This window comes from Dipodomys spectabilis, unplaced genomic scaffold, assembly GCF_019054845.1.
Source record: "Dipodomys spectabilis isolate Male_0828 unplaced genomic scaffold, ASM1905484v1 ptg000234l, whole genome shotgun sequence".
Classification (NCBI taxonomy): Eukaryota; Metazoa; Chordata; class Mammalia; order Rodentia; family Heteromyidae; genus Dipodomys; species Dipodomys spectabilis.
In genome coordinates, this window is record NW_024870911.1 from 18,589,330 (window position 1) to 18,615,566 (window position 26,237).

The 26,237-nt window shown below is 37.7% G+C and overlaps 2 protein-coding genes across 2 annotated transcripts; one reads left to right on the forward strand and one right to left on the reverse strand.

The window, feature by feature from the left end:
* Positions 1-5,000: 5,000 nt before the first annotated feature.
* Positions 5,001-25,033, reverse strand: LOC122124391 (olfactory receptor 6C76-like). The gene is made up of 2 exons (XM_042699139.1): positions 24,302-25,033; positions 5,001-5,156 (listed from the first exon to the last, which is right to left on the reverse strand). Exons 1-2 carry the CDS (start codon positions 25,031-25,033, stop codon positions 5,001-5,003), a joined length of 888 nt encoding a protein of 295 aa, XP_042555073.1.
* On the forward strand, positions 9,605-10,540 carry LOC122124390 (olfactory receptor 2AP1-like). The gene has a single exon (XM_042699138.1). It carries the CDS (start codon positions 9,605-9,607, stop codon positions 10,538-10,540), a length of 936 nt encoding a protein of 311 aa, XP_042555072.1.
* Positions 25,034-26,237: the final 1,204 nt, after the last annotated feature.

Genomic DNA, 26,237 nt, shown 5'->3' on the forward strand with positions numbered 1-26,237 from the left:
AGTATTTTGTACATCTCATTGTTACAATATGCAAACCTGTATCCTTTTTTCAGCATTTTGTTATTTCCCTTCCCCTTCCCAAATTAGAAAAATGTATATACAAAATGCAGGACACCAGAATAAAATACAGTGAAAACAGAGGTTATACCATGGGGGAAGAACATACAACAGAAACAAAAAAAATCACGTAGTACATTATAAGTACATTAAAAACAACAGCAACAAAGATAAAACCTCTTGTGTCCCTATCTTGGGGTTCATTTTGCTTACCATCATCTAATATGGTCATATGTGCATAGCTTTTGACCTTTTCTGCTTGTCCTAGACATATACTAGTTAATGCAAATAAGGGAAACCATGGGACCTATGTTTCTTTGGGCCTGGCTTACTTCACTTAATATGATTTTTTTCCAAGTCTTTCCATTTCCTGACTAATGGGGTGATGTCATTCTTTCTGATGCAGGCATAGAATTCACACACACACACACACACACACACACACACACACACACACACACACACACACACACACATTTTCTTGATCCATTCATCTACTGAGGGGCATCTGGATTGGTTCCATATGTTAGCTATGGTGAATAATGCTGTGAAATGCATTTTTCATGCATTCACATTTTTGATATTTAAAGTTTAATACTCAGGAATTCCTCCGACTTCTTAGAGGTCCATATGATTTAAAATCAATCTTTTTGGATTTCAAATTTTGACATATAATTTCTCCTAGAACAAAAAACAGTAGATTCTACTATATGAAATTATCATGTGTTAAATAAATTTATCTTACAAGTAGTATATGCATATTATGTGGAATGATTAAATTAACCAGCTTACCTTTTCTTTCTTTATTTTGGATTATAGATTTGAATTTACTGTCTGAGGTGCTTTATAATGTGCAAGATATTGTTTCTGAGTGCAGTCAACCTGCTATTCAGTAGGTGTCAAAACTTATTGCTCTTGTCCAATTGAAACTCTGTATCCTTTGAGTGACAACAAAAAGGGTATTAATGGCTGTGAGGAAATGTAGAAATAGATTAATGAGTAATTGTTATTGGGTAAAAGGTTCCTTTTGGGAGTGAAAAAAATGTTCTAACTTTAGATTATGGTGATGCACACAATTTTGTGAGTACTAGTAAAAATCATGTAATTGAACAATTATAACTTATACTTCTACTTTGTGGCCTATAAATTACATATTTATAAAGGTGTTTTCCTATTTAAATTTTTATTGCCTATTTTTAAGATGCAAAATATGCTAATAATATACAAATTATTGTGACAAGATCTCAAAGCTCAAGGGCATTTGAAACTGAGAATCTTTGCCCCTTGCCTCTACCCAGTTTATAATATTGCAATACAATTATTTAATTGTTATTAAAACCTGATGCACAGAGAGATTAGAGTTACATAAGTCAGTAAAAAGAGCATTTCCTTTTAGAAATGCTCTCTCTCCCAGTTTTTCTCTCCCATCCCACCCACAAATTGTGATGTTCATTTTCAACAGTGTCTACTGAATACTACTACTGTCTTTGTTTGCCCTTTGTGCCTCCATTTCGGTGTTACTCCGTATCCTCCCAAAACCTATAAATGAACAAACAAGATAAAAGAAAAAGAAATCACAAAAGACAAAAAGGAAAAATCACCTCTTGTTTTCTTTTCCTAAAGTTCATTTTGATAAATATTATTTTGTATGGTATGGTGCACATAGACATTGTGCCATTGTATTCCTCTCCTAAAAGTGTTCACTTTTGGTCTGTGTATGAATGTGTAGAGTATTGTGTAATTTATGGTGTTCCAGTTTGTTTTTGGTCTAGTGTCTGCATATGAAAGAAAACACGCACTGTTTGTCTCTCTTTGCTTGGCTTACCTGTTTAGTTCTAAGTCCATTCATTCCCCTGAAAATGACAAATTTTGTTTTTCTAAAGGTCATGTAAAAGTCCATTGTGTATAGGCACCATATTTAGAACCACTCATCTACTGTATGGCATCTGAGCTGTTCCGACAACTTGACTATTGTGAATAGTATAGCAATGAACATGGATGTGCATGTGTCTTTATGATAGCCTGGCTTGTGATGTTCTGGGTAGATGCCCAGGAGTGGTAAGGCTGGTCAAAGGAAGATTTTTGTTTATTTCTTTGAGAAACCTCCAGACTGACATCCAAAGTGATTGTACTAGATTACATTCTGCCAGCAGTGTAATATGGTTCCTTTCCCCCACATCCCTGCCAACATCATTTGTTGTTCAGTTTTATTATGCTTGCCAATCTAACTCAGGCAAGATGAAATCTCACTAAAATGTGGGGGATGCAAGTTACATGAGCAATCTGAAACTTTGGCAAGTAGAAGGGTATAAAATTAACTCTCAAAATCCTGTAGCATCTCTGTATGTCAACAGTGAAAAGAGCGAGAGTGAAGTCAGGACAACAACTCCATTTGTAATAGCTTCAAAAATACCTAGAAATTAATGTAACCAAACATTAAAGGACATATATGATGAAAACTTTAACAACCTGAAAAAGGAAATTAAAGCAGATTTTAGGAAGTGGGAAATCTCCCATGCTTCTGGATTGGAAGGATTAATATCATGACAATGACAAAACTGCCCAAAGCTATCTAAAAGTTCAATGCAATATGCATCAAAATCCCAATGACATTCTTTAATGATATAGAAGAAACAATCCATATGGAAATAACAGAAGGTCCTGAATAGCAAGAAGAATAGTGCTGGAGAAATACCAATACCAACCAAGCTTCAAACTCTATTACAAAGTTGTAGTAATAAAAACAGATTGGCACTGGCATATGAACAAGCCTGAGGACCAATGGAATCAAATGGAAAACCTAGAAATGAACCTATAGAACTATAGCCACCTAATATTTGATAAGGGATTCAAAAACAAATGATGGAAGAAAGACAATCTTTTCAACAAATGGTGCTGGCAGAGCTGGCTATACAAGTGCAGAAAACTGAAGGTAGATCCTTGCACCAGAATCCATTCCAAATGTATCAAAGATCTCAATGTAAGATCAGATAGCCTGAAAATATTACAGGAAAGGGTAGGGGAAACACTAAAGCTCCTAGACACAGGTTGAAACTTCCTAAGTAAAGATCCAGAATCACAACAAATCAAAGAAAGACTGGAACCCCTCTGTACAGTATTTTCGCAATAAAAAACATTAAAAAAAAGAAAGACTGGATAAATGAGATTGCATCAAACCAAAAAAATTTCTGTACGGCAAATGACATAGCTAGCAAGATAGATGGAAAGCACACAGAATGGGAGAAGATCTTTAGTAGCAATGCATCAAACAAGAGCCTCATATCAAATATACTCAGAGCTTAAAAAGTCAAACCTCCCAAAACAAATCCTCAAAGAAACAGTAACCCAATTAATAAATGGGCTAAAGACTTAAAGGGTGACTTCTCTGAAGAAGACACATGAAGAGATGTTCAACATCTCTGGCCATAAAAGAAATCAAAACAACATTGACAATCTACCTCATTCCAGTTACAATGGCAATTATCAAGAAAACTATTAATAACAAATGCTGAACACTAATACACTGTTGATAGAAATGTAAACTTGTTCAACCACCCTGGAAAGCGGTATGGAGGTTCCTCAAAAGACTAAACATAATATTTCCCTGTGATCCAGCAATCCTACTCCTGGCATCTATCCATTTGACCACAAATTAGGCTGCACTAATGCCACCAGCACAACCATGCTCTTTGTAACATTGTTTACCATAGCCAATATATGGAATCAACACAGATGCCCCTCAGGAGATGAATGGATCAAAAAATATGGTATATATACACAATGGAATTCTATGCTTCCATCAGAAAGAATGACATTGCTCCATTTGTAAGGAAATGGAAAGAGTTAAGAAAAAATTATACTAGGTGAAGTAAGCCAGACCCAAAGAAATAGAGGCTCCATGTTTTCCCTCATTTTAGTAATTAGAATGTGCCTATAAATCTATTAGTAAACTCAATGGATAGGAAAAGACAAATTACGACCCTTGGACATGATTAATTAAATGTCAGTCTAAAGATTCACTTAGTTTGAGCAAAGGAGGGTATTCTTGGGAGAGGAACACGGAGCTCAATGGCTATGTGTGTATAATCTTATAAATTGATATTTATTGAAATGAACTCCAAGAATGAAATCAGGAGGTTTGTTATTGCATCGTTCGTACTTCTTTATTTTTGTCCCCTTTTCATTATTTTTGGCCCCTTTCGTTTACTTTTTACTTGGTTTATTCCCTTCTGTCACTGTTTTTGATTTCTGTATCCTTTGTCTTGTGTATAAATTTATTTGATTTGGGGAGGGGAAGAGAAAGCACACAAATGGTGGGACAAAGGTTGAACCTATTCAGGAGTGAAACCCACAGAGACTATGTTGGAAATGAACTATACAACTTGGATTGGGGGGATTTGGGAGGGGGAAAACTGGGAGAGAATGAAGGAGAGTGTGACACTGTTCAGAAGGAAATGTACGCATTACCTGACTTATGTAATTTTATCCTTCTATACATAATCTTTACCATAAGATGAAAAAAGTGAGGTGTGGAAGAAGAACAGAGATCTTTGGGTTTTCTATTCTATCCTCAGTGCCTCAAGTGTAGTTCAGTAGTAAGAATATTCTCTAATATGCATAATTACCCAAATGAAAATACATGATGTATTTATTGGTTTTGTTTCACTTTATTTGTGGTTTTACCAAGGATTATTGATACACTAAATCATTATTTATACACTAGGTTGTTTCCTTGTGTATGTGTACTGTGGGTTTTTTTCTTTTTCTTTTTTCCCTTCTGAGTTATTTTGAAATTGTTAGGAAAGGATGAGGTCCAAATGCAAAGACATATGCAGAAAAATCAATGTTCTTTCCATCAAAATGTATCTAAAGCTATTATTTTACAATGGAGAATTTCCTTTCTTTCACAACAATGAAATTCTTTTGATTGTGTTACTGAAGACCTATTTTATCTGCTTGTTTCTCAAGGTGTAAATGAAGGGGTTCAGCATAAGAGCGATGGAGGTGGTGAGGATGGTCACACCCTTGTTGACAGCCATCGAATCCTTGGATGAAGGCTTCACATAGATGAAGATGCAGCTGCCATAGGTGATGGAAATCTCGATCATGTGGGAAGAGCAGGTGGAAAAGGCCTTTTTTCTTTACTTGGCAGAGGGAATTGTTGAGTGGTCTTAATGATGCATATGTAAGATAGAAGTACACATATTAGGTCATTACAAAGGTTAACACAACATAAACTATAAGCATCTGCTTTAAGAGCCATCTTTCTGAGCATGAGATCTTCAGGAGGGGGTATGCATCACAGCCAAAATGGAAACTCTTTTGTGCAACTACTTAAAGATAATAAAAAAATTAAAACAACAACAGACAATTCCTTGTGGCACTACTAATGTAGCTTTCAGTTGAACTTGTATTTTTTTACAGTATGCATATATATTTTGAATTGATATGGAGTTTAGTAAACCTTCGAAAATCATGATAGACAGGAAAGAATATGTAGTCTTTGTGCGAGAGGTATTACCTATAAAGATGAAGTGAATGAATGAACATATTTATGTAATTTTTATGTTTATCTTCATCTTGCTATAAATAGCTTCCTTCCATTTTTACTGTCTGATGGCCCAGGGATCATTTCCCAATGGGTCCTCACTTTTATATTCTCCAGCTCATCACAGAGGGATCTACAGTAGGACTGACTCCCTCCATAAGGTAGGAGAGGGCTGGTGATGCTTGTGTTTAACTAGAGGATCATGGTGCACTCTTTGCTTTACTGCATGATCTAAGTTCATCTTTATTGATCTAGCTGCATACACATTCTTTTTTTGTGGAATAAACTTACATTGATTTCCACAAAAACAGATACAATCCAACACATAGGATTTTATTGTATAAATGTACTTTTTAGAATAAATGTTATACCATTCTTATGCATGTAGAGCTTAGAGGGTCAAAATACATCCAATGCCATTTTCATCCTATACTTCTTCTCACTTCCTATGGATGCTGTTTTGTTATTTTTGTCCTCAACAATTTCATCCTGGAACAATTCCTTTGTAAGGAGTACTTAAATATGAGAGGGCATCAACAGAAGGAGATAGGGTAAATGTGGCAGTCATATAATTAATTCTAGGCATGATTTTACTTTGGAAAAAATGATCTGTAACTGAATGAATATGGAAAAGTTTGGGAAACACCTTCTCTTGGAAATTTCTTTTAAGTACAAATAAAACTTGCCTTTTCAAAATTACCTTCTAGAATGTAAATCTTTTTTTGCCAAATAAACTTGAGTCAGGTATTTATTACTTGATAAAATCTTATATGAGTCATTGCATGCAATAGTCATTATTATAAAAGATTATTATCCTTTAAAACATTTGAAATGTTTGATATGAATTTTTCTTATGAAAAAGTTACCATTTTAATAATTTATTTAGTAGATTTTTTTTGGTTATTGCTTCTGGTCCTGGGGCTTGAATTTAGAGCCTGGGTGCTGTCTGCAGACTTTTGTGCTCAAGGCTAGAGCTCTACCACTTGAGCCATAGCTCCACTTCTGTTTTGTTTGTTGATGGTTAATTGAAGATGATTCTCATGGGCTTTCCTGCCCAGGGCCAGCTTTGAACCTTGATCTTTGGATCTGACCTTCCCAAGTAACTGGGATTATAGGCATGAGCTACCAGTGCTCCTCTAAGTAAGATTTCTACTAATATAAAAAATTGTTTTGCTCTCATTGTTGATTCTCATTGATATTTTCACAATCAACTCAAGAATAATTTATAATTTTTATTATGTCAGAAAAGAATTATGTAAGAAATGGAAAATTCAGAACATAAAAGTTTTTTTTTTTGGAGGGGGGGGTCCGGTCGTGGGGCCTGAACTCTGGGCCTTAGGCCACAAGATTAAGATTGGTACCTTGAAATTATTTGAGATATTCTAGCTATTTTCATGTAGAAAGATAAAAATCATTTCTAATAGATTAAATCACAAGACTCAAAGCTTTAACAATGTCATAGCACAAGATTTTGAACATAAATTTTTTTTTGTAAAATGTGTTATTTATACATTTCTTTAATTTTCCATTTTCTTTTTCTAAAAATATATTTTATTGTTGTTGTAGAGGTGATACACAGAGGGGTTACAGTTACATTAGTCAGGTAATGAGTGCATGTCTTCTTGAGCAATGTTGCCTCCTTCCCTTGCTCTCTCCTAGATTTTCCCTGCTGGATCCCCACCCACAAGTTGTAAAGTTCATTTTCCACAGGGTGTCTAGTGAGCACCACTGCTGCATTTGTTCACCTTTTGTCCCTCTATTTCTGTGCCTCCCCTTACCTTCACCAAAACAAGTAAGCTAACAAACAAAACAAAAGGAAAAGACAACAAAAACCACATCAAGAACAAAAAAAGTCATTTCCATTCATTTTATTTTTCTGTAGTAAGTATACATTCTATTAGATAATGTACTCAGATGTAGATACTCATAATTTCAAGTAAGTTAAATTTATATATTTGGCACAAAGATTCAGATTATTCACTAATATAACAGAATTTTTAAGCTAATACTGGATAACTCCATAGCATTTAATATCTTTATGGTATTAATTCTTTTGTGTGCCCGTCCTGCAGCTTGAACTCAGGGCTGGAGTGCTGTCCCTGAACCTTTTTGCTCAAGGCTAACACTCTACTACTTGAGCAACAGCTCTACTTCCGGGTTTTTTAGTGAGTAATTGGAGTTACAGTCTCACAGATTTTCCTGCCTGGTCTGGAGTCAAATGGCGGTCCCCAGATCTCAGCCTTCTGAGTAACTATGATTACAGATACAACCACTGGGGTCCAACAATGCTAATGTCTTTGATTCTTACAATTAGCTTGTGAAGTTTTTAACAAAAGACTGTCTTCTCCAAAAGTAGAAATTGTTCACATTATAATATTAGGTGCACTGAAACTTTTCTAATATAAATTCTACTATTCAATAAAATTTCTAACTTGGTATTAGCTGCCCTTTTGTCTATGTTAAATACATTTGGAATTTTAGCTTACAAAATATAAAATATATATATATATATATGTGTATATATATATATATATATATATTTTTTTTTTTTTTTTTTTGCCAATCATGGGGCTTGAACTCTGGGCCTGGGTGCTGTCCCTCAGCTCTTCAGCTAAAGGCTAACACTCTACCACTTGAGCCACAGCACCACTTCTGGCTTTTTTCTGTCTAGGTGATGCTGAGGAATCGAACCCAGGGCCTCATGCATGCAAGGCAAGTACTCTACCACTGAGCTACCTTCCCAGCCCAAAATATAAAATATTTGTGACTATTGTAAACAAATTACATATTGGAATATAAGAATATACCAATATATATAGTAAAACACTTGTTAAAATGAAAAAGAATCTTTATTTTGGGTAGGATGAAGCATTATCTTGTTAATATTTTTTCACATCTACATTAAATGAGTTTTTAGGGCATTTAATAAGTCCTTGCCATCAGCTAGCAATAGTAGTTGACAAGAATATTGAACACTATTAAGAATTCAGAGCTGGGAGCTGGTGGCTCACACCTGTATTCCTAGCATCTCAGGGGGCTGAGATCTGAGGATTGTGGTTCAAAGCCAGCCTAAGTAGGAAAGTTCGTGAGACTTTTATCTCCAAATAAGCATCAGAAAACTGGAAGTGATGCAGTGGCTCAAAGTGATAGATCACTAGCCTAGAGCAAAAGAGCTCAGGAGCAGAGGCTAGGCCCTGAGTTCAAGCCCCATAACTGATGTTTTTTAAAAAAAAGAAAAAAAGGAAAGAATTCAGCTGGCAGTAGTGTACTCATTACCTGACTTATGAAATAGCAACCCCTCTGTATAATGCCTTACTAATAAAAATAAAATTACTTTTTAAAAAGAATTCAACTGGGTGTTGGTTGCTCACATGTATCATCCTAGCTCCTCAGGAGGCTGAGATCCAAAGGACTGAGGTTCAAGATCAGCCTGTGCAAAAGTCTGTGAGACTGTATTTCCAAAATAACTGGCAAGAAGCCAGGCTAGAGGTATGGCTCAAGTGTTAGAGAAAACTATGCAGGTCTTGAGCTGTTGCAGATGCACACAGTTATCATAATCCAAAATACCACACAAAAGAAAGAATACAAAACAACAACAGCAACAATAACAAAAGAAAACAACAAACCCAGATTAGTTCTTTGCAAATGTGGCAGCATCCAGTAACTTGAGAGAGAAAAATCAGAATAGAAAGAATAAGAAGGGAAAATATAAACAAGTGTGAAGATAATTACTCATATAACTTAAAATAATTCAACCTGTTCCAAAGAAACGGGACTTTTGTTATTTAAAAAATAAAATAGGTATAGGTGACTTTTTTCTTTTTGCTAGATAGAATTTTTTCCCCCACAGCAAGTGTAGAAAACAATTCAGAGTTTAAAAATTTTAGCTTTTGATTGCTCCTTCTCCCTAGTATTGTATTTCAGTAAGAATCATGAACCTTCAGTCTTGTTACAATGACACTGCTGTTATTTTCTACCTTGACTTGCCTGAAGTTGATGATGGGAAACCAAACCTCAGTGACAGAGTTCATTCTTCTTGGACTAACAAATGATGTCAAGCTTCAAGCCCCACTTTTCCTTTTTCTGTTCTTCACTTATATCTTCAGTATCACGGGCAACTTGGTCATCATCACTTTGACCCTGCTGGATTATCGCCTCCAGACTCCTATGTATTTCTTCCTCCGTCATTTCGCATTTTTGGAAGTATCTTTTACCTCTGTCTTTGTTCCCAAAATGCTAGTCAACATTGGAACTGGAGACAAGACTATCTCCTTTGCTGCTTGTTTCACCCAGTATTTTTTTGCAATCCTTCTGGGAGCGACGGAATTTTACCTCTTAGCTGCCATGTCCTATGACCGCTACGTTGCCATTTGCAAACCCTTGCATTACACAGCAATCATGCACAGGGGACTTTGCCAAGTCCTTGTCCTAAGTTCCTGGTTCTCTGGTTTTGTGGTTGTCATTGTGCCGCATACGATGACTCTTCAGCTGCCATTCTGTGCCTCGAACGTCATCAATCACTATTGCTGTGACTATACCATTCTGCTGCATTTATCCTGTTCAGACACACATGCCATCGAAGTGCTTCAGTTTGTCCTCGCCGCCGTGACCTTGATTCTCACCTTGGTGCTGGTGATTCTTTCTTATGCATACATTGTCAGGACCATCCTGAAATTCCCTTCTGCTCAGCAGAGAAAGAAAGCTTTCTCTACATGTTCCTCTCACATGATTGTGGTCTCACTTTCTTACGGCAGCTGTATCTTCATGTACATAAATCCTTCTGTGAAAGAGGCAGCCAATTTTAATAAGAGAGTGGCCGTTTTAAACACCTCCCTTGCCCCTCTGTTGAACCCATTCATCTACTCGCTGCGAAACAAGCAAGTGAAAACAGCCTTCAGAGACATGATCAGTAAGATCATTTTTACAAAAAAGTGAAGACCATGTGAAGCTCATCGTTAAAATAATAAATGTCTAGAAGACTGTAGTTGCCCAGTCTTGTAATTTAAATATGTTTTCTGAATTTTATAGTTGGTATTCTTGTTTTTACACCAACGATGTAAAACTACTTTTTACATTGTTTTCCCATTTTACTTTTCAAAAATATTGAGATGTGTATGTGTGTATGTGTGTTTGCTAATCTTTTGTTGCTATTTTTATCTATTTATATCTCACTTCTTTTGTGTATATGCTGGTTCTGGGGTTTAAGCTCAGAATCTAGGTGCTGTCCCTTAGTTGCTTTGTTCTGGGGTTTAAGCTCAGAATCTGGGTGCTGTCCCTTAGTTGCTTTGCTAAGGGCTAGTGCTCTACCACTTGAGACATAGCTCCAATTTTGGCTTTTAGTGATTAATTGGAGATAAGAGTCTCATGGACTTTCCTGCCTGGGCTGGCTTTGAATTGCGAGTTTGAGATCTCAGCCTGTTGAATAAATAGGGTTACAGGTGTGATACACTGGTAGGGATTACTTCTTTTTTTTTTTTTAAGACACATAGGTGCATGAATACATGTGAACATGTCGTGAAAAAATTGAGAGTAGCATGTTCAGCACATGCTGTATATATGCACTGAAATAGTACCAACAACCCTTTTTAATATATACAACCACCACATTAATAAAAAATAAAAGCAAACATATCTCAGACTTTTACCTCAAGCAAGTTAGTCGGTAAGAAAATTGGCAGGAAAGTTAAATTAGCATGGCATTCTATGAACCTGAAATCTCCATTTACTAGGTTCTTTTAGTGTGTCTGATAGTAATAAGTGAGTATGTATAAATCTTTTACAGGGGTTTCTCCACATTTTTCACACGAATATATTGTACTTTAATTGTATTTGACCACTCCAATCTCATGTCTGTCTGGGGTATGGGTACTAGTAAAAGGGGCTAGGGTGCATAGAGTAGGTAATAGAATGAATATGATCCACATATTTTATGTACATATGTGACATAGAACAATGAAGCCTGATGCATTTGGCTTGAGAATAGTGGGCAGCATGGTCACACAGAGCGGTGGAAGAGGTGTGTTCGGTCAAGTTACGTTTTAGGCACACATGGACATGTGGAGAGAAACCACTTTGTACTACAAATTGATACATAATGTGTGAAAAAACAAAAATAGTAACAAATTATAGTCAAAATTACATGCATGTTGCATTTGAGTTTCCAAACTGGAAAATATTAAAAAGTTTAATAGTATTTTTTCTTTGAATATGCAATATGTGTGGACAGTGTTTGGGACTAAGGTACAGAGTGAATGTTTCACCAAGTTACTGTGTGACTCAATTGCCAAATTTTTAACTAGATATTTAGTCTACTTAGCTGTGCAGCTGGCTATACATAGCAGAATTCCATCATCAGGCAGTCTGCCTCTGGCGGAATTTCACTAAACATGAAATTTCTGGGTATTAGTGGCTCATGCCTGCAATCCTAGCTACTCAGGAGGCTGAGATCTGTGGATCACAGTCCAAAGCTAACCAGAACAGGAAAGTCCATCAGACTCTTATCTACAAGTAACCAGCAAAAAGCCAGATGTGGAGCTGTGGTTCAAGTGGTAGAGCGCCAGCCTTGAGTGAAAAAGCCAAGTGGGAGCTGAGGCCCTTAAAACTGTAAATCCCTTTAGGCAACAGCAAGGTCAGAAGACACACTGAGCTTAGAGAACAGGTGAGCCAGGCCCACATGTTCTTAGCTACTACTGTTGGACTGACACTTTCAATTCACATCGACAGCTTCAATTTATAGCAAATAGTTACGTAAGGATTTTGTCATGATGATGGAGGCATAGAATTCCATTGTGTATATATACCGACATGATAATGGTGATGGAGGTTATGTGTGGCTCCAACAGAAGGGTCCCTATTCAAGTCTGTTTTTCCACTGTTGCTATTTAAGTTAAAGTGAGGAGCTTCAACACTGAGTGCCTAATATGGTGCAGTTTGTTAAGGAAATGACTCTTTACTCCAGTCACTTGGTAAAAAGTTGGTTACATAGGTTGCTTTCCTCCTTATGTGTATCAGACATTGATCCTAATTGGCAGTAATAAATATTAGTTTGTATGGATTTACTGTGACAGCTAAGGATCTGAATTATTAAAGCTCTGAGCTATTACCATTATTTGAGTCTTTACCAAATGGCTGATGCGACACAGCATTGCACTGAACGAGGGCAGGTGACCATTTAAAGGCATTGGATTCCCTGTTAGTAGGAACAGGGAAGAAAATACTACCCACCTTATCACACAGGTTTTCTTATATTCCTTTGCCCAATTTTGAAAATAGAGCAGTGTAGTAGAAGTGTCTGGAGAAGTTAGTTGCTTTTAGACACTGGGATTGCTTTCCAAATAAGTCACCTAGAACAGATGAAATGAGGAAGACCGGGAAAGGTACTGTGTGTTAGTTGGAGCTGCAGCAGCATCATGTATCAGACTATGTGGCTTAGATAACAAGCATTTATTTCTCATAGCTCCAGATGCTGGGAAGCCCAACAAAAATTAAGTGCCTACTATCAGGTGAGCCTTTGCTCCTGCTACTCTCTCTCTCTCCTTTATATTCCTTTTATTTTGTTGCTGTATTTTGAATTTGAATACTAACAACATGAGAGTTTTAGTGTGATGCTTCTAAATACGTACTCATTGTACGTTGAACAATTTTACCTCCTCTCTTATCTCTCCATTCTCCCCTTCCACCCTTTCCTCCAACAATGTTTGAATGATGAGATTTGATGATTTCATTATGCTCTATCTGTCTGTCTGTCTGTCTGTCTGTCTGTCTGTCTGTCTGTCTGTCTGTCCATCCGTCCGTCTGTCTGTCTAGCTCATATTTCCATACTGTCTGTTCCTCAGTATCCTTTCCTTTTCTCTTTTCCCACTGATCCCATCGCTAAGACAGTACCCCTTTTACATTCATATCATTTATCATTACTATTAAGAATATTAATCATCATCATCATCATTTCAGTTCTAGGTTCCATAAATGAATAAGAACATGTGATTTTTAGCTTTTTTTTTTTTTTGCCAGCACCAGGGTTTGAACTCAGAATTTGATGTTTGCTTGGCTTGCTTGCTTAGCTGGCATTCTATCACTGGAGTCATATTCTAGCCTGGTTTCTTGCTGGCTATTTTAGGGATGAAGTTTCATGGACTTTTCTCCCTGGGCTGGCCTTGCACTTCAATCCTCCAGATCTTAGTCACCTGTGTAGCTTGGCTAATGTATTTGTCTTTGTGAGCTTTGCTTATCTTAATAAGATGATTTCTAGATACATCCATTTCCTAGAAAAAGGGAATATTTTCATTTTCCTTTGTGACCAAGTAATATTCCATGATACTATGTGTCCTGTGTTTTCTTTATCCATTCACTATTGTTGGGTACCTCAGCTGATCCTCCACTGTGGCTATTGTGAACAGAGCTGTGAATGCAGCTATCTTGCTTATAAACTGTTCCTTCACACACATGCCCAAGTATGGTAGGGTCTTAAAGGAGATATACTTTGATCTTTTGAAGAACCTCCCTATCCTTTATGTTCTTATGCGGCCTCTCCTAAGAATATGCACTCAAAGAGTCTCTTCTTTTCATAAGAGCTTCAATTCTATCATAGAAACTCTGCATTTATCACCTAATGTAACCCTTGCTCCGTTCCCAGAGTCCTTCACACTGGAGATTCAGCTTTTCACCTATGAATGATGTGGGGACACAAACAATCACTCCACTACAGGAGATGAAGTAGATGATTTTCGGTTCATCAACTCAGTCACAGGGAGTATTGTCTTTCCTCTTTTAGATTCTGCTAGGAGGGGCTGAGGAGGTGGCTCAGTGGTAGAGTGCTTGCCTTGCATGCATGAGGCCCTGGGTTTGATTCCTCAGCACCACATACGCAGAAAAAGCTGCAAATGGTGCTGTGGCTCAAGTGGTAAGGTGTTAGCCTTGAGCTGAAGAGCTGAGGGACAGTGCCCAGGCCCAGAGTTCAGGCCCCATGACTGACAAAAAAAAAAAATTCTTCTAGAAAAAACAGGCTCTGAAATTTGGTGTTCAGTGTTTATTCTCAAATTCCTTAGTTGATTGGTTATGGTTTCATTGGACTCCCTTTCCTTCTGATGGGCTCCATTCAGCATTCCCTTTGTGGTCTCCCTGGATTCATTCTGCTGTCTGTTTATGGGTTCCATGAATGCCTCTATTGATCTTTGTCTATTCTCATCCTGCTCTCGCAATTCCTATATTGCTCTTTGATTAGCTTCCTCATGCTCAAGCAATTACTGTGTTACTCTTTGACTGTTCTTAGCCTGCTCAAGCCATTCCTGTATTAATCTTAGAGTAGCTTCCTCATGCTCATGAAATTCCTGTAGTAATTTTTGGTTAGCCTCATCATGCTCATGGAGTTCCTGTATTAATCATTGGTTAACCTTGTCCTGCTCCCTATCCCGCTCACACTGAGTCCTTTGCAGGCTTTAAATCTTTTCATTCACCATGTTTACCAGTTGTGTTTGTAGAGCTTTTTGGGACCTCTCCTCTGGATTATTCATTAACTGTTCTGTCACCTGATTATCTTAAGTGGGAGCTGAGATACCTGGACTTGCTATTTTTCTTGTGTTTCTCTGGCTTGTTCTGCCCATTTGGTATGAAAGTAACACCAATTTTGTGCTAGAACACTGTTTTAAGGCAAGCATCAACCAGAGCCCTGTAGTTGCATAGTCAAAATGGCTACAGATACAATCTAGTTCAACAGATACAATCTATTTAACATCAAACAACTATGGATTAATGGGCTAAGAACACCAAAGAGGGATTCAGCAGACCAGAAATTAATTGGGTTAGGGAGAATTGTGGGGAAAAATAGGATTAGAGGGATTTGGATAGGTAAAAGGAAAGAGTGAATTTAACCAAAACCTAATCTCAGAGAGGAAATGGATAGAACAGAATGAAAGGAAAGGGATAAAGAAACAAGAAAAAAATGAAAAAAACAAAAATTTAAATTTGAAAAGTGAAACACTTAAAAATTATGTAAGTATAAAGAAGTAATATGGATAGAAGAAAAGGATAGAGATAAAGGTGAAAAATGAAAAAATAAAAAATAAATTTAAAAATGGAATACTTAAAAATTATATAGGTATAAAGAAATAATACTATTATTTAAGAAGTTAAGCCTAAAAGGTTGTGAATTGAGTAATCAATTTTTGAATTAAGTATGTACACAATGAAGCATAAGGTCTACTAATCGATGACGGGTATATATCTGGGGATGAGCAGAACAGCAATTAAATCACACACAATAAAAAAAGACCAAAAGGTTAAAAGATATTTACACACACACACACACACACACACACACACACACACACACACACCCCTAAAAAATTATGGAAGAAAAATTTTTTTAAAAAAAAATTAGGTAGAAAAATGAGCTATTTGACTTTTTTTTGCAGGGGTGGGGGGGGGGTGGGGGGGAAAAGATCTTGTATCTCCCCTGTGTCTGTAACCAGTCTCTTGGTGGAGTCTCTGGTTTGCTTGTGGTGTTTGGTTTTCCTGTGGTTTGATTGGTTTAAGTCAGTTTTTGAGCGGGCAGAAAAATGCTCTGCCTTACCCAGGACTTTGTTTTTTTTTTTTTTTTTGGTCGGTCGTGGGGCTTGAACTCTGGGCCTGGGCGCTGTCCCTCAGCTCTTCAGCTCAAGGCGAGCACTCTACCACTTGAGCTACAGCGCCACTTCCTTACCCAGGACTTTGTGATCCTCCTCCCAGGCTAGTTCAGTGGGAAAGAGATCTGCTTTGAGTATAGTATAAGTGGGAGATGGCTGTTTCCTCTAGCTTGGAGTTGCTGTGATGAGGCTAGGTTCTGGGTAGGGTTGAGACCTATCAGCAATCAGTAGCTTTTCCCTGAGGGGTTAGCTCCTGAGCCACTCACTCACAGAGCCCAGCCTGGAGCCATTCTCAGGATTTATGTTTACTGAGCTTCAATTGTTTGTCTTTTACTCCTCCTGCTCTCTAGGCTGCAGTGGGGAGGGGCAGCCTCTGGCTCTGTTTACCCAGTGAAGAAAGTCACTCCTCCGGGGGTGGAGCTTTCTCTGCCTGGGAAGGGTGACTTTCGCATGGGTGGAGCTGAACCCAGTAGGTCAGGTCAGGTTACTGGGACCTGAATGGCTCCTATTATTTTCTTCCAAGGCCTGAGTTGGAGCTATATGCTCAGATTGGGCCTTTGTCAGTATCAAATATGGAGTTCTTCTCCTGTGGTTGGGGAGGGGCCACCTTCCCACGGCTGCTCCTTGAGAAGGAATGAGGATGTCTTAGGGGTACTCTTGCCAGCCTCTTGGTTTCTGGGTTGTCCATGGTCTGCAATCAGCAGGATGAAGATTTCTGGTCCTTGTCAGTTCTTGCTGGTGATAAGTAGAATATGCTTGCACTCTGCATCTGGTACCTTTGTCCCGGGCTCTCTCTGTTGATATGGTAGCCTTGGCAGAAGCTGTTGTCACCACCACCACCATGGACAGCAACAAGTGCTCAGACCTGTCTCCTTGACCAAGTTGCCTGGATTTTTTCCTCTCTGGTTAAACTCTCTGTACTGTGAAGGTGTACTTGGTGTGATTCTCTAGCCCAGGACTGTTCACTGGAACATTAAAACTGCTTTCTATGCAAGAGCTTGTTTAGCCTCCAGCTTCTCCTTAACCATGTTCCTCCGGACTCCTCCAATAAATATTTTTACAAATCTGTATCTCACAGTCTGTGTTTAAAGATTATCTTTGCAAAAGTTTTTATGTGGATCAATACAATTCCTACTAGATACTCAATGAACTCAATTAAAAAATTTAAAACATGTTTAGAATGGCAAACACTCAGAAAGTAATTCTTATGATCTGGAAGTATTTAGGTCTATTATTTTGCTGTTCCAGTGCCTTAGTCTGAGAGTACAAGTTCCATATTTAGAGTAAGGGACTATAAAGGAAATCAAGAAAGATAATTGCTGCCTTCAGTTGTTTAAAACCTGCTGGGTTACAGAGTTGTGTGTATGAACTTTTTGTTTTTGGCCATTGGTAAGGGTTGTTGTTATTATTGTCACTTATTAAACACAGTGCCTTATTCTGACTGAATAACTTTCTGGATAGGGATTTACTAGTTCACATAGTAAATAAGAGCAGGGATTGAGCAGGGATTGGGACTCTCACAAATTATAAAGGTTATGCACAGTAAATATTTTTGAGAATACATGGTTAGAGAAGCCATAAAAGGTACCAGTAAGACTGACAATTATGAAGTTTCTGAGTCATGCTGGTTAGGATCACTTGGCCACATGTAAAATACTGGGTAAATGCTAGATGTAGGGAGTGGATAAGAAAGAGGAAAAATGAGTGTAAGCTGTAGACTTGTGATTGGTGATGATAGCCTAAGTACAAATTTAAGTTATATTACTTGAGTTTGGCATGCAGTATTTTTATTATCATAGTTTTCATATTGCTTTTTTTTGCTTTCAGTTTCAAGTCTATAAATAATAGCTTTTAAAATAAATGTAAGCTGGATGCCAGTGGCTCATGACTATAATTCTAACTACTTAGGAGTCTGAGATCTGAGGATCATGGTTCAAAGCCAGCCTGGGCAGGAAAGTTTTGTGAGACCCTTATCTCTTATTAACCATCAAAATGTTAGAAGTAGAGCTGTGGCTCAAATGGGAGAATGTCAGTCTTAAGTGAAAAAGTGAAGAGACAGAGCCCAGGTCTCCGAAAGAAAGAGGAAATGTCTAATAACAACTCTCTCCATGGTTCAAGTGATGGAGTGCTAGCTTTGAGATAAAAAGCTAAGTCAGAATGTTAGGCCCTGGGTTCAAGCGCTGGTATCAGCACACACACACAACAGCTCTCCAGTCACACTTCATTTCTTCCACAGTTACCAGCACCACAACCCAGTGTCCATTCTTTTTTTTTTTTTTTTTTTGTTGGTCATGGGGCTTGAACTCTGGGCTTGGGCACTGTCCCTGTGCTCTTCAGCTCAAGGCAAGCACTCTACTGCTTGAGCCACAGTGCCACTTCCGGTTTTCTACTGGTTTATTGGAGATAAGAGTCTCTTGGACTTTCCTGCCTGGGCTGGCTTTGAACCACGATCCTCAGATCTCAGCTACTGAGTAGCTAGGATTACAGGTATGAGTCACCGGCTCACAGTGTCCATTCTGAAGGCCATACAACCTGACAAGAATGGTGCTGTCCTGGGAAGGACAAAGGTCTGCACTGCTGTCATTTACTAAGGTGGCTTCCTGGTCCAAGGCAGCTACAAATAGCCACAGGTGATGTTGGCTGCTGTAGAACTGCAATAGACAGAGGCCACCTGTGTTTACCTGGCACCAGAGCTGCTTTTTACCACTGTCCACAGGAACAGCCTGACCTGGGGACAGAATCCATTAGGATCTGCCCAATGTTAGGGTTCACTTTTCGAGCCATGAATTCCAAATCAAAATCCTGTGCTTATTTACCTGTCCTGCCTCCAGTGAATGGAGTCTTGCACCATACAGTACTGCTCAAGTTCAAAGTCATAGAGTTGAAGGCACTGCCATAAACACCAAAGCTGATGCTAAATTTGGTGACACAGATGTCTCATCATCATAAAGACTTGTACAACCTCGGAGGTGCTCCCAGGCCGATGCCACATTTGGCAGTGATGGAAGCTTAAAATATGAATGCATAGGCTTCTGTCTGGTGCAGATAGATCTTTGAGGTTCCATGTGTGCCCACTGGCCTGCAGATACCCCGTAGGCCTGAGTTAAGAGGGAGGATTGTGGCAGGGACAATCATTTAGCCACTAAGGCTGATGCTAAGTGGGGTTGTACCTAAGGTTTATGGTGACAGAGACTTGTGCCATTCAGGAAGGAATCGTTTGACTCCAGCAGTGGCAATAATGAAGGAAAATACATCTATCCTAATGGGAGGCAGAACTCCTATCTGCTAGTAGAGTAGGTCTACTGTATCAAATTGCAAGCTCTGGCCAGGGGATAAAGCCCTTTGGCTTCTGTTTCATGCCAGATGTCAGCTCTAGGACTTTAATAAAAATGGGATTACTAAGCTGGGTGCTAGTGGCTCATACCTGTAACTGAGCCACTCAGGAGGCTGAGATCTGAGGATCAAAACCATTAGAGTCCAGACTCTTAATCTCCAGTTAACCATCAGAAAACTAGAAGTAAGCTGTGGCTCAAAGTGGTAGAGTGTTAACCTTTAGCAAAATTGCTCAAGGACAGTGCCCAGGCCCTGAGTTCAAACCTCATGGCTGACCCCCCCCCCCAAAAAAAAAAGATTACTTGCCAATGCTATTTCTATAATAACTGTAATTAGAAAAAACTACACTTTTGCCATTAAAATCATAGTTACATTATAATTCTTTTTATTTAAGACCTCATAAATAAGCAATAATAATTATGATTAAAATAATACTACATAGAAGAAATTTTTCTAGTGAGAGTACCATAAAAATATTATTTTCTTACTGATATAACTCAAATTCTAAAATGTTATTGGAGTTAAAAATTAGCTAAAAGTAAAGTTCTTGTTCAGTAGAACAATGAACATTTCTTTCTCTTCTTAAACATTCAATTTACTGTTTGTAAATTGGTGATTCCTGTACCCCTTATGTCTCTATGTACCATTAAAATAACAAAACAACAAACATTTTTTAATTTTTTTTTCACTTATTATTTCTTTTTTAATTTAACTTAATTTTATTTGTGAACATACTGTACAGAGGGGTTACAATTACATGGGCAGGATAATGTGTACATTTCTTACCAAGAATTGCAGCCTCCTCCTTTGGTTTACCCTTCACATCCCTTCCCAGCCTCCCTCTCCCCCCCAATCCCAATCCTTCTCCTTCCCCCCTCTTCCCCCCCCCCCCCCCCGCACCGACGTTGTAAAGCTCGTTTTGGACATGACAACTTGTACTTCTCATTGTTGCAACAGGTCCACCTGTATCATTAAACAACTGGTTTTTCCCCATCTCCTCCACAAGTTATACTGACATCAAATATAGTGAAAGCAGGGGTTATACTGTGGGGGAGGTACATACAAAGCAACAAAGAAATAATCTTATAAATGCGTTAGAAACACATGCATGAAAGGAAAAAAAACATTAAAACACATATCTAAGGGTTCATTTTCCTGACATCACATTATCTGACCTTTTCCGCTTGACTCATACCTATACTAGATATTGCAAATAAGGGAAACCATGGGACCTATGTTTCTTTGGGCCTGGCTTACTTCACTTAATATAATTTTTTCCAAGTTTTTCCATTTCCTAACAAATGGGGCAATGTCATTCTTTCTGATGGAGGCATAGAATTCCATTGTGTATATATACCACATTTTCTTGATCCATTCATCTACTGAGGGGCATCTGGGTTGGATCCATATCTTAGCTATGGTAAATAATGCTGCAATAAACATTGTTGTGCTGGTAGCTTTAGTGTGGTCTTGTTTGTAAACATTTGGGTAAATGCCCAAAAGTGGGATTGCTGGGTCATAGGGGAGTTCTATGTGAAGTCTTTTGAGGAACCTCCATACTGCTTTCCAAAGTGGTTGAACAAGTTTACATTCCCACCAACAATGAAGTAAGGTTCCTTTCTGTCCACATCCCCTCCAGCATCTGTTGTTGTTAGAGTTCTTGATTTTTGCCATTCTAACTGGGGTGAGGTGATATCTCAATGTTGTTTTGATTTGCATTTCTTTTATGGCTAGGGATGTTGAACATTTCTTCATGTGTCTATTGGCCATCCTTCTTTCTTCTTCAGAGAAGTTTCTCTTTAAGTCTTTCGCCCACTTATTTATTGGGCAGTTGTTTCTTAGAGGATTTGTTGTTGGGGGGTTTAATTTTTTGAGTTCCAAGTATATTTTAGATATGAGACCCTTGTCCGTTGTATGGCTAGTAAAGATCTTCTCCCAATCTGTGGGCTTTCTATTGATCTTGCTAGCTATGTCATTTGCCCTGCAGAAGCTCTGCAACCTTATGCAATCCCATTTGTCCAACCTTTCTTTGATTTGTTGTGTTTCCGGGTCTCTATTCAAAAAATTTCGGCCTGAGCCAAGGAAACCTAGGGTTTCTCCTATTCCATCCTGTAATGTTTTCAGAGTGTCTGCTTTGACTTCAAGGTCTTTGATCCATTTGGAGTTGATTCTGGTGCAGGGTGATATATAAGGATCTAGCTTTAGTTTCCTACATGTAGTTAACCAATTTTGCCAGCACCATTTACTGAAGAGGCTGTCTTTGTTCCATTCTATTGTTTTAGCTCCCTTATCGAAGATTAGATGGCTATAGGTCTGTAGGTTCATTTCTGGGTTTTCAATTCTATTCCATTGGTCCTGAGGTCTGTTCTTATGCCAATACCAAGCTGTTTTGATTACTATGGCTTTATAGTAGAGTTTGAAATTTGGTATTGATATTCCTCCAGCAGTGTTCTTTCTGTTGAGGAGCGTTTTTGCTATTCGCGGCTTTTATTTTTCCATATGAATTTTTGGATTGCCTCTTCTATTTCCTTGAAGAATGAGGTTGGAATTTTGATAGGTATTGCGTTGAATTTGTAGATAGCCTTGGGAAGTATTGCCATTTTCACGATGTTAATCTTTCCAATCCAGGAGCATGGGAGGCTTTGCCACTTTTTTAGTTCTGTGTTGATTTCCTTTTTCAAGATTTTAAAGTTTTCATCATAGAGGTCCTTCACTTCTTTAGTTAAGTTAATTCCGAGGTATTTTATTTTTTGTGGGGCTATTACAAATGGAGTTGCTTTCCTAATTTCAGCCACACTTTTCTCATTGTTGGCATACAGAAAAGCCATTGATTTTTGGGGGTTAATTTTATACCCTTCTACTTTGCCAAAGTTTTGAATCAGCTTGAGTAATTTGGGAGTGGAGTCTATGGGATTCTTTAAATACAAGATCATGTCATCTGCAAAGAGGGAGAGTTTTATTTCTTCTTTCCCTATTTGGATCCCCTTTATGTCTGCATCTTGTCTTATTGCTGTAGCTAGGCATTCTAATACTAGATTGAAGAGAAGTGGAGAGAGTGGGCATCCTTGTCTTGTTCCTGAGTTAAGAGGAAATGGCTTTAGTTTTTCACCATTGAGTATAATGCTGGCTGTAGGTTTGTCATATACAGCCTTTATTGTATTGAGGAATGTTCCATGGATTCCTAATTTTTCCAAAACCTTCATCATGAAGGGGTGTTGGATCTTGTCGAATGCTTTTTCTGCATCTATTGAGATAACCATGTGGTTCTTATTCTTGCTCCTGTTGATGTGATAAATAATATTAATTGATTTGCGTATATTGAACCAGCTTTGCATCCCTGAAATGAATCCTGTTTGAGCGTGGTGTATGATTTTTTGGATGAATTGTTGAAGTCGATTGGCCAAAATTTTGTTGAGAAGCTTTGCATCAATATTCATCAAAGAAATGAGTCTATATTTCTCTTTCTTTGATGAGTCCCTGCCTGGTTTTGGGATGAGGGTTATGATGGCTTCATAGAATGTGTTCGGTAGTGAGCTTTCTCTTTCAATTTCATTGAAGAGAACAACAAACATTTAAAATAGAGTATAAACCTCTAGCACTACTAAAAGTAAACAGGGTCAGTTTATGTATAAAAACATGTATATGCACACATATATAAAATTATATGTATATTTGTTTGCTTAAACACAAACATAAGTAAGCCAATGTTCTGTTCTGTTCAGAAGTACATAAAATATAAAATGACCTTAGTTCTTTTTTTATTGTGAAAATATTGTACAAAGGGGTTACAATTACATGGGCAAGATAATGAGTACATTTCTTATCAAGCATTGTAGCCTCCTCCTTTGTTTCCCCCTCCCATCCTCCCCCCCCCGCCTCCTCCCTCAATCTTCCCCACCCCCCACCAAAGTTGTAAAGTTCGTTTTTGACATAACGACTTGTACATCTCATTGTTGCAATGGGTCCACCTGTATCCCTATTGAAACGATTTGCTTTTTCTCTTCCCCTCCACAAATTATACAGACATCAAATACAGTGAAAGCAGGGGTTATACTGTGGGGGAGGGACATACAAAGCAACAAAGAAATCATCTTATAAATATGTTAGAAACAATCCCATGAAAGAAAAAAAACATTTGAATACATATCTTAGGGTTCAAAATGACCTTAGTTCTATCTTCAATTATTTTTTTTAGTATATATTTTTTATTGTGAAGATACTGTACAGAGGGGTTACAGTTAAATGAATAAGGTAATGAGAAAATTTCCTATTGAGCATTGTTACTTCCTATCTTCAATTATATGAGATAAATTGAATAAAATCATGATTAAATTGAATTAAATAATTAAACAATTGAATAAAATAATGATGTACATGAACTCATAAAAAGACTTTCATGTAAGTATAGGAAATAAATACAAAATAGTGTAAACTGTTGTATTTCTGAGGAGATAAAAGTATGAAGAGAGAGAAAGACTAGAAGAGGATTACTGGATTCAAGTTAAAATTGTCTGCCCATGTCAGATATAAAATCATATTCAGATTAAGTTTTTGAGGCAAGCACCTTTCTCACAATGTCCTTTAATGCTTGTTTCACTTGCTGGTTTCTCAAAGTGTAAATAAATGGGTTCAACATAGGTGCCACTGAGGTATTAAGCATGGCTACCCCTTTTGTCAAAGACACTCCTTCTTTGGGAGATGTTTTCACGTACATGAAGATGCAGCTTCCATAGGAGATGGAAACAACAATCATGTGTGAGGAACAGGTTGAAAAGGCCTTTTTCCTTTGTTGAGCTGAGGGGATTTTCAGAATTGTTCTGAGGATGTAAGCGTAGGACAGAAGGATTAGTGTCAGGGTGGTCATCAGAGTGAACAAAGCTAAAACAAAGCTCATGAGCTCTAACGTGCTTGTGTCTGTGCAAGAGATTTGCAGCAAAGGAGCAGAGTCACAGGTAAAATGGTCGATGACATTGGAGTCACAAAAGTCTAGCTTCAAGCCCATGGCTAGGGGTGGAAAAATGACCAAGAAACCAGCCAGCCACGAGCTGATGATGAGCTGGTAACAAATCTTGTTTCTCATGATAATTGTATAATGCAGGGGCTTACAGATAGCCACATAACGATCATAAGACATAGAGGCCAGGAGAAAAAACTCTGTCGAGCCAAGGAAGATAAAGAAAAATAGCTGAGCAACACAAGCATTATAGGAGATAGACTTGTCCCCAGTTAAAATGCTGATCAGAAACCTAGGGTTGCAGACAGAAGTAAATGAAATTTCCAAGAAGGAGAAATTCCTGAGAAAGAAATACATGGGGGTCTTCAGGTGGGAATCCAGCAGGGTAAGGGCAATGATGGTTAGATTTCCGGTGACGCTCAGTATGTACATGAGGAATAGAAAGAAGAAAATCACAACCTGAAGCTCTGGATCATCTGTCAGACCCAGGAGGATGAAGTCAGTCACTGACCTGTTTCTCATCGCTGATGGCTTGTTTATGGTAGATCTTGCTGATAAAGGAGAGCCAGAGGAAAATAAAGTGTGAGTCAGAAGAAAAGAATAAATACCCCTATATTTTTCAAGTACCATTGTATTTTGGCATCTATTTTGACATGATATACTTGGGGCTTGTGTTTTGGTGTGTGCATGTCCTTTGATTTATACTTTTTGAGACACATGTATTATGGTAATTCTAGTATCTGTTATGTTTTTGTTCTACCTCTGACTATTCTACTTATTACTGGGAAATGAAGTAATTGAACATAAATTCCTTTAATGCTTCATTATTTAACTAAAATATTTGGGAAAATTAGGTTTTTATTATGTCATCTTTTCTGCCACTAAACTTACTAACTTATAAGAATCAATGAGAAAAAACTTCTCAATGTCCTTCTTGAGAAAGGAATAGTTTTTCTCCTGTCTCTTTGCTTGATAAAAGATCAGTCAATAGGTCACTCAAATCTTGCATTTTAACTATTTTAAAAATTGCATATATGTATGGGTGTCTGTGGTTCACAACAGTACTGCTAACGACTCAAGAGGCTGAGATCTAAGAATTGCATGTGAAGTTAGCTCAGGAAGGGAAAGTATGTGAGATTCTTATCTTCAGGAACTAGAAAATTGCTGGAAGTGGAGCTATGGCTCATAGGGTAGAGTGCCAGCCTTGCGTGAAACAGCTCAGGCAGCATCTAGGCCCTCAGTTTAAGCCTGAGTACCAACACACATACATATTGTATTCCATTTTATCTTAACCTACTATAATTTTATTTCCATATATTTTTGGAGACATTGATCCCTCTATCTTCATCTTTGATTTTTAAAAAAGTCTTTACAGTAAAATTTAATTAATGTCTCTGAAGTTTAGTTGATCATTAACAAAATTGATAAAAGTACTTTAAAACTCTAGGTAGACATCAGACAGCATTTTCAGAAAATACTGCAATTCACTAATGCTTCAGATGTGACATAGGTAGCTTTGAAATATACAAGTATTTCTTTTGTTATTTAGAAATATTTTAGAAATGCATGCAAGCAACATGCAACATCTATTTATAAATTATAGGTGTACAAATATTAAGGAAAGTATCCCATGTTTCAAATATTTCAGTTGTTAGAAATAGTTATTTAAAATATTTCCACATTTCCATTTATTGTGCTAATTACTCCCTCTCCTCATAGATGTAAG

Coding starts and splice junctions, on each gene's coding strand:
- LOC122124391 (XM_042699139.1), bottom strand. CDS start 25,033: ATGAGAAACAGGTCAGTGACTGACTTCATCCTCCTGGGTCTGACAGAT. Junction 5,157..24,301: donor GTTCCTCACACATGATTGTT/GTTTCCATCTCC, acceptor CACATGATCGAG/ATTTCCATCACCTATGGCAG.
- LOC122124390 (XM_042699138.1), top strand. CDS start 9,605: ATGGGAAACCAAACCTCAGTGACAGAGTTCATTCTTCTTGGACTAACA.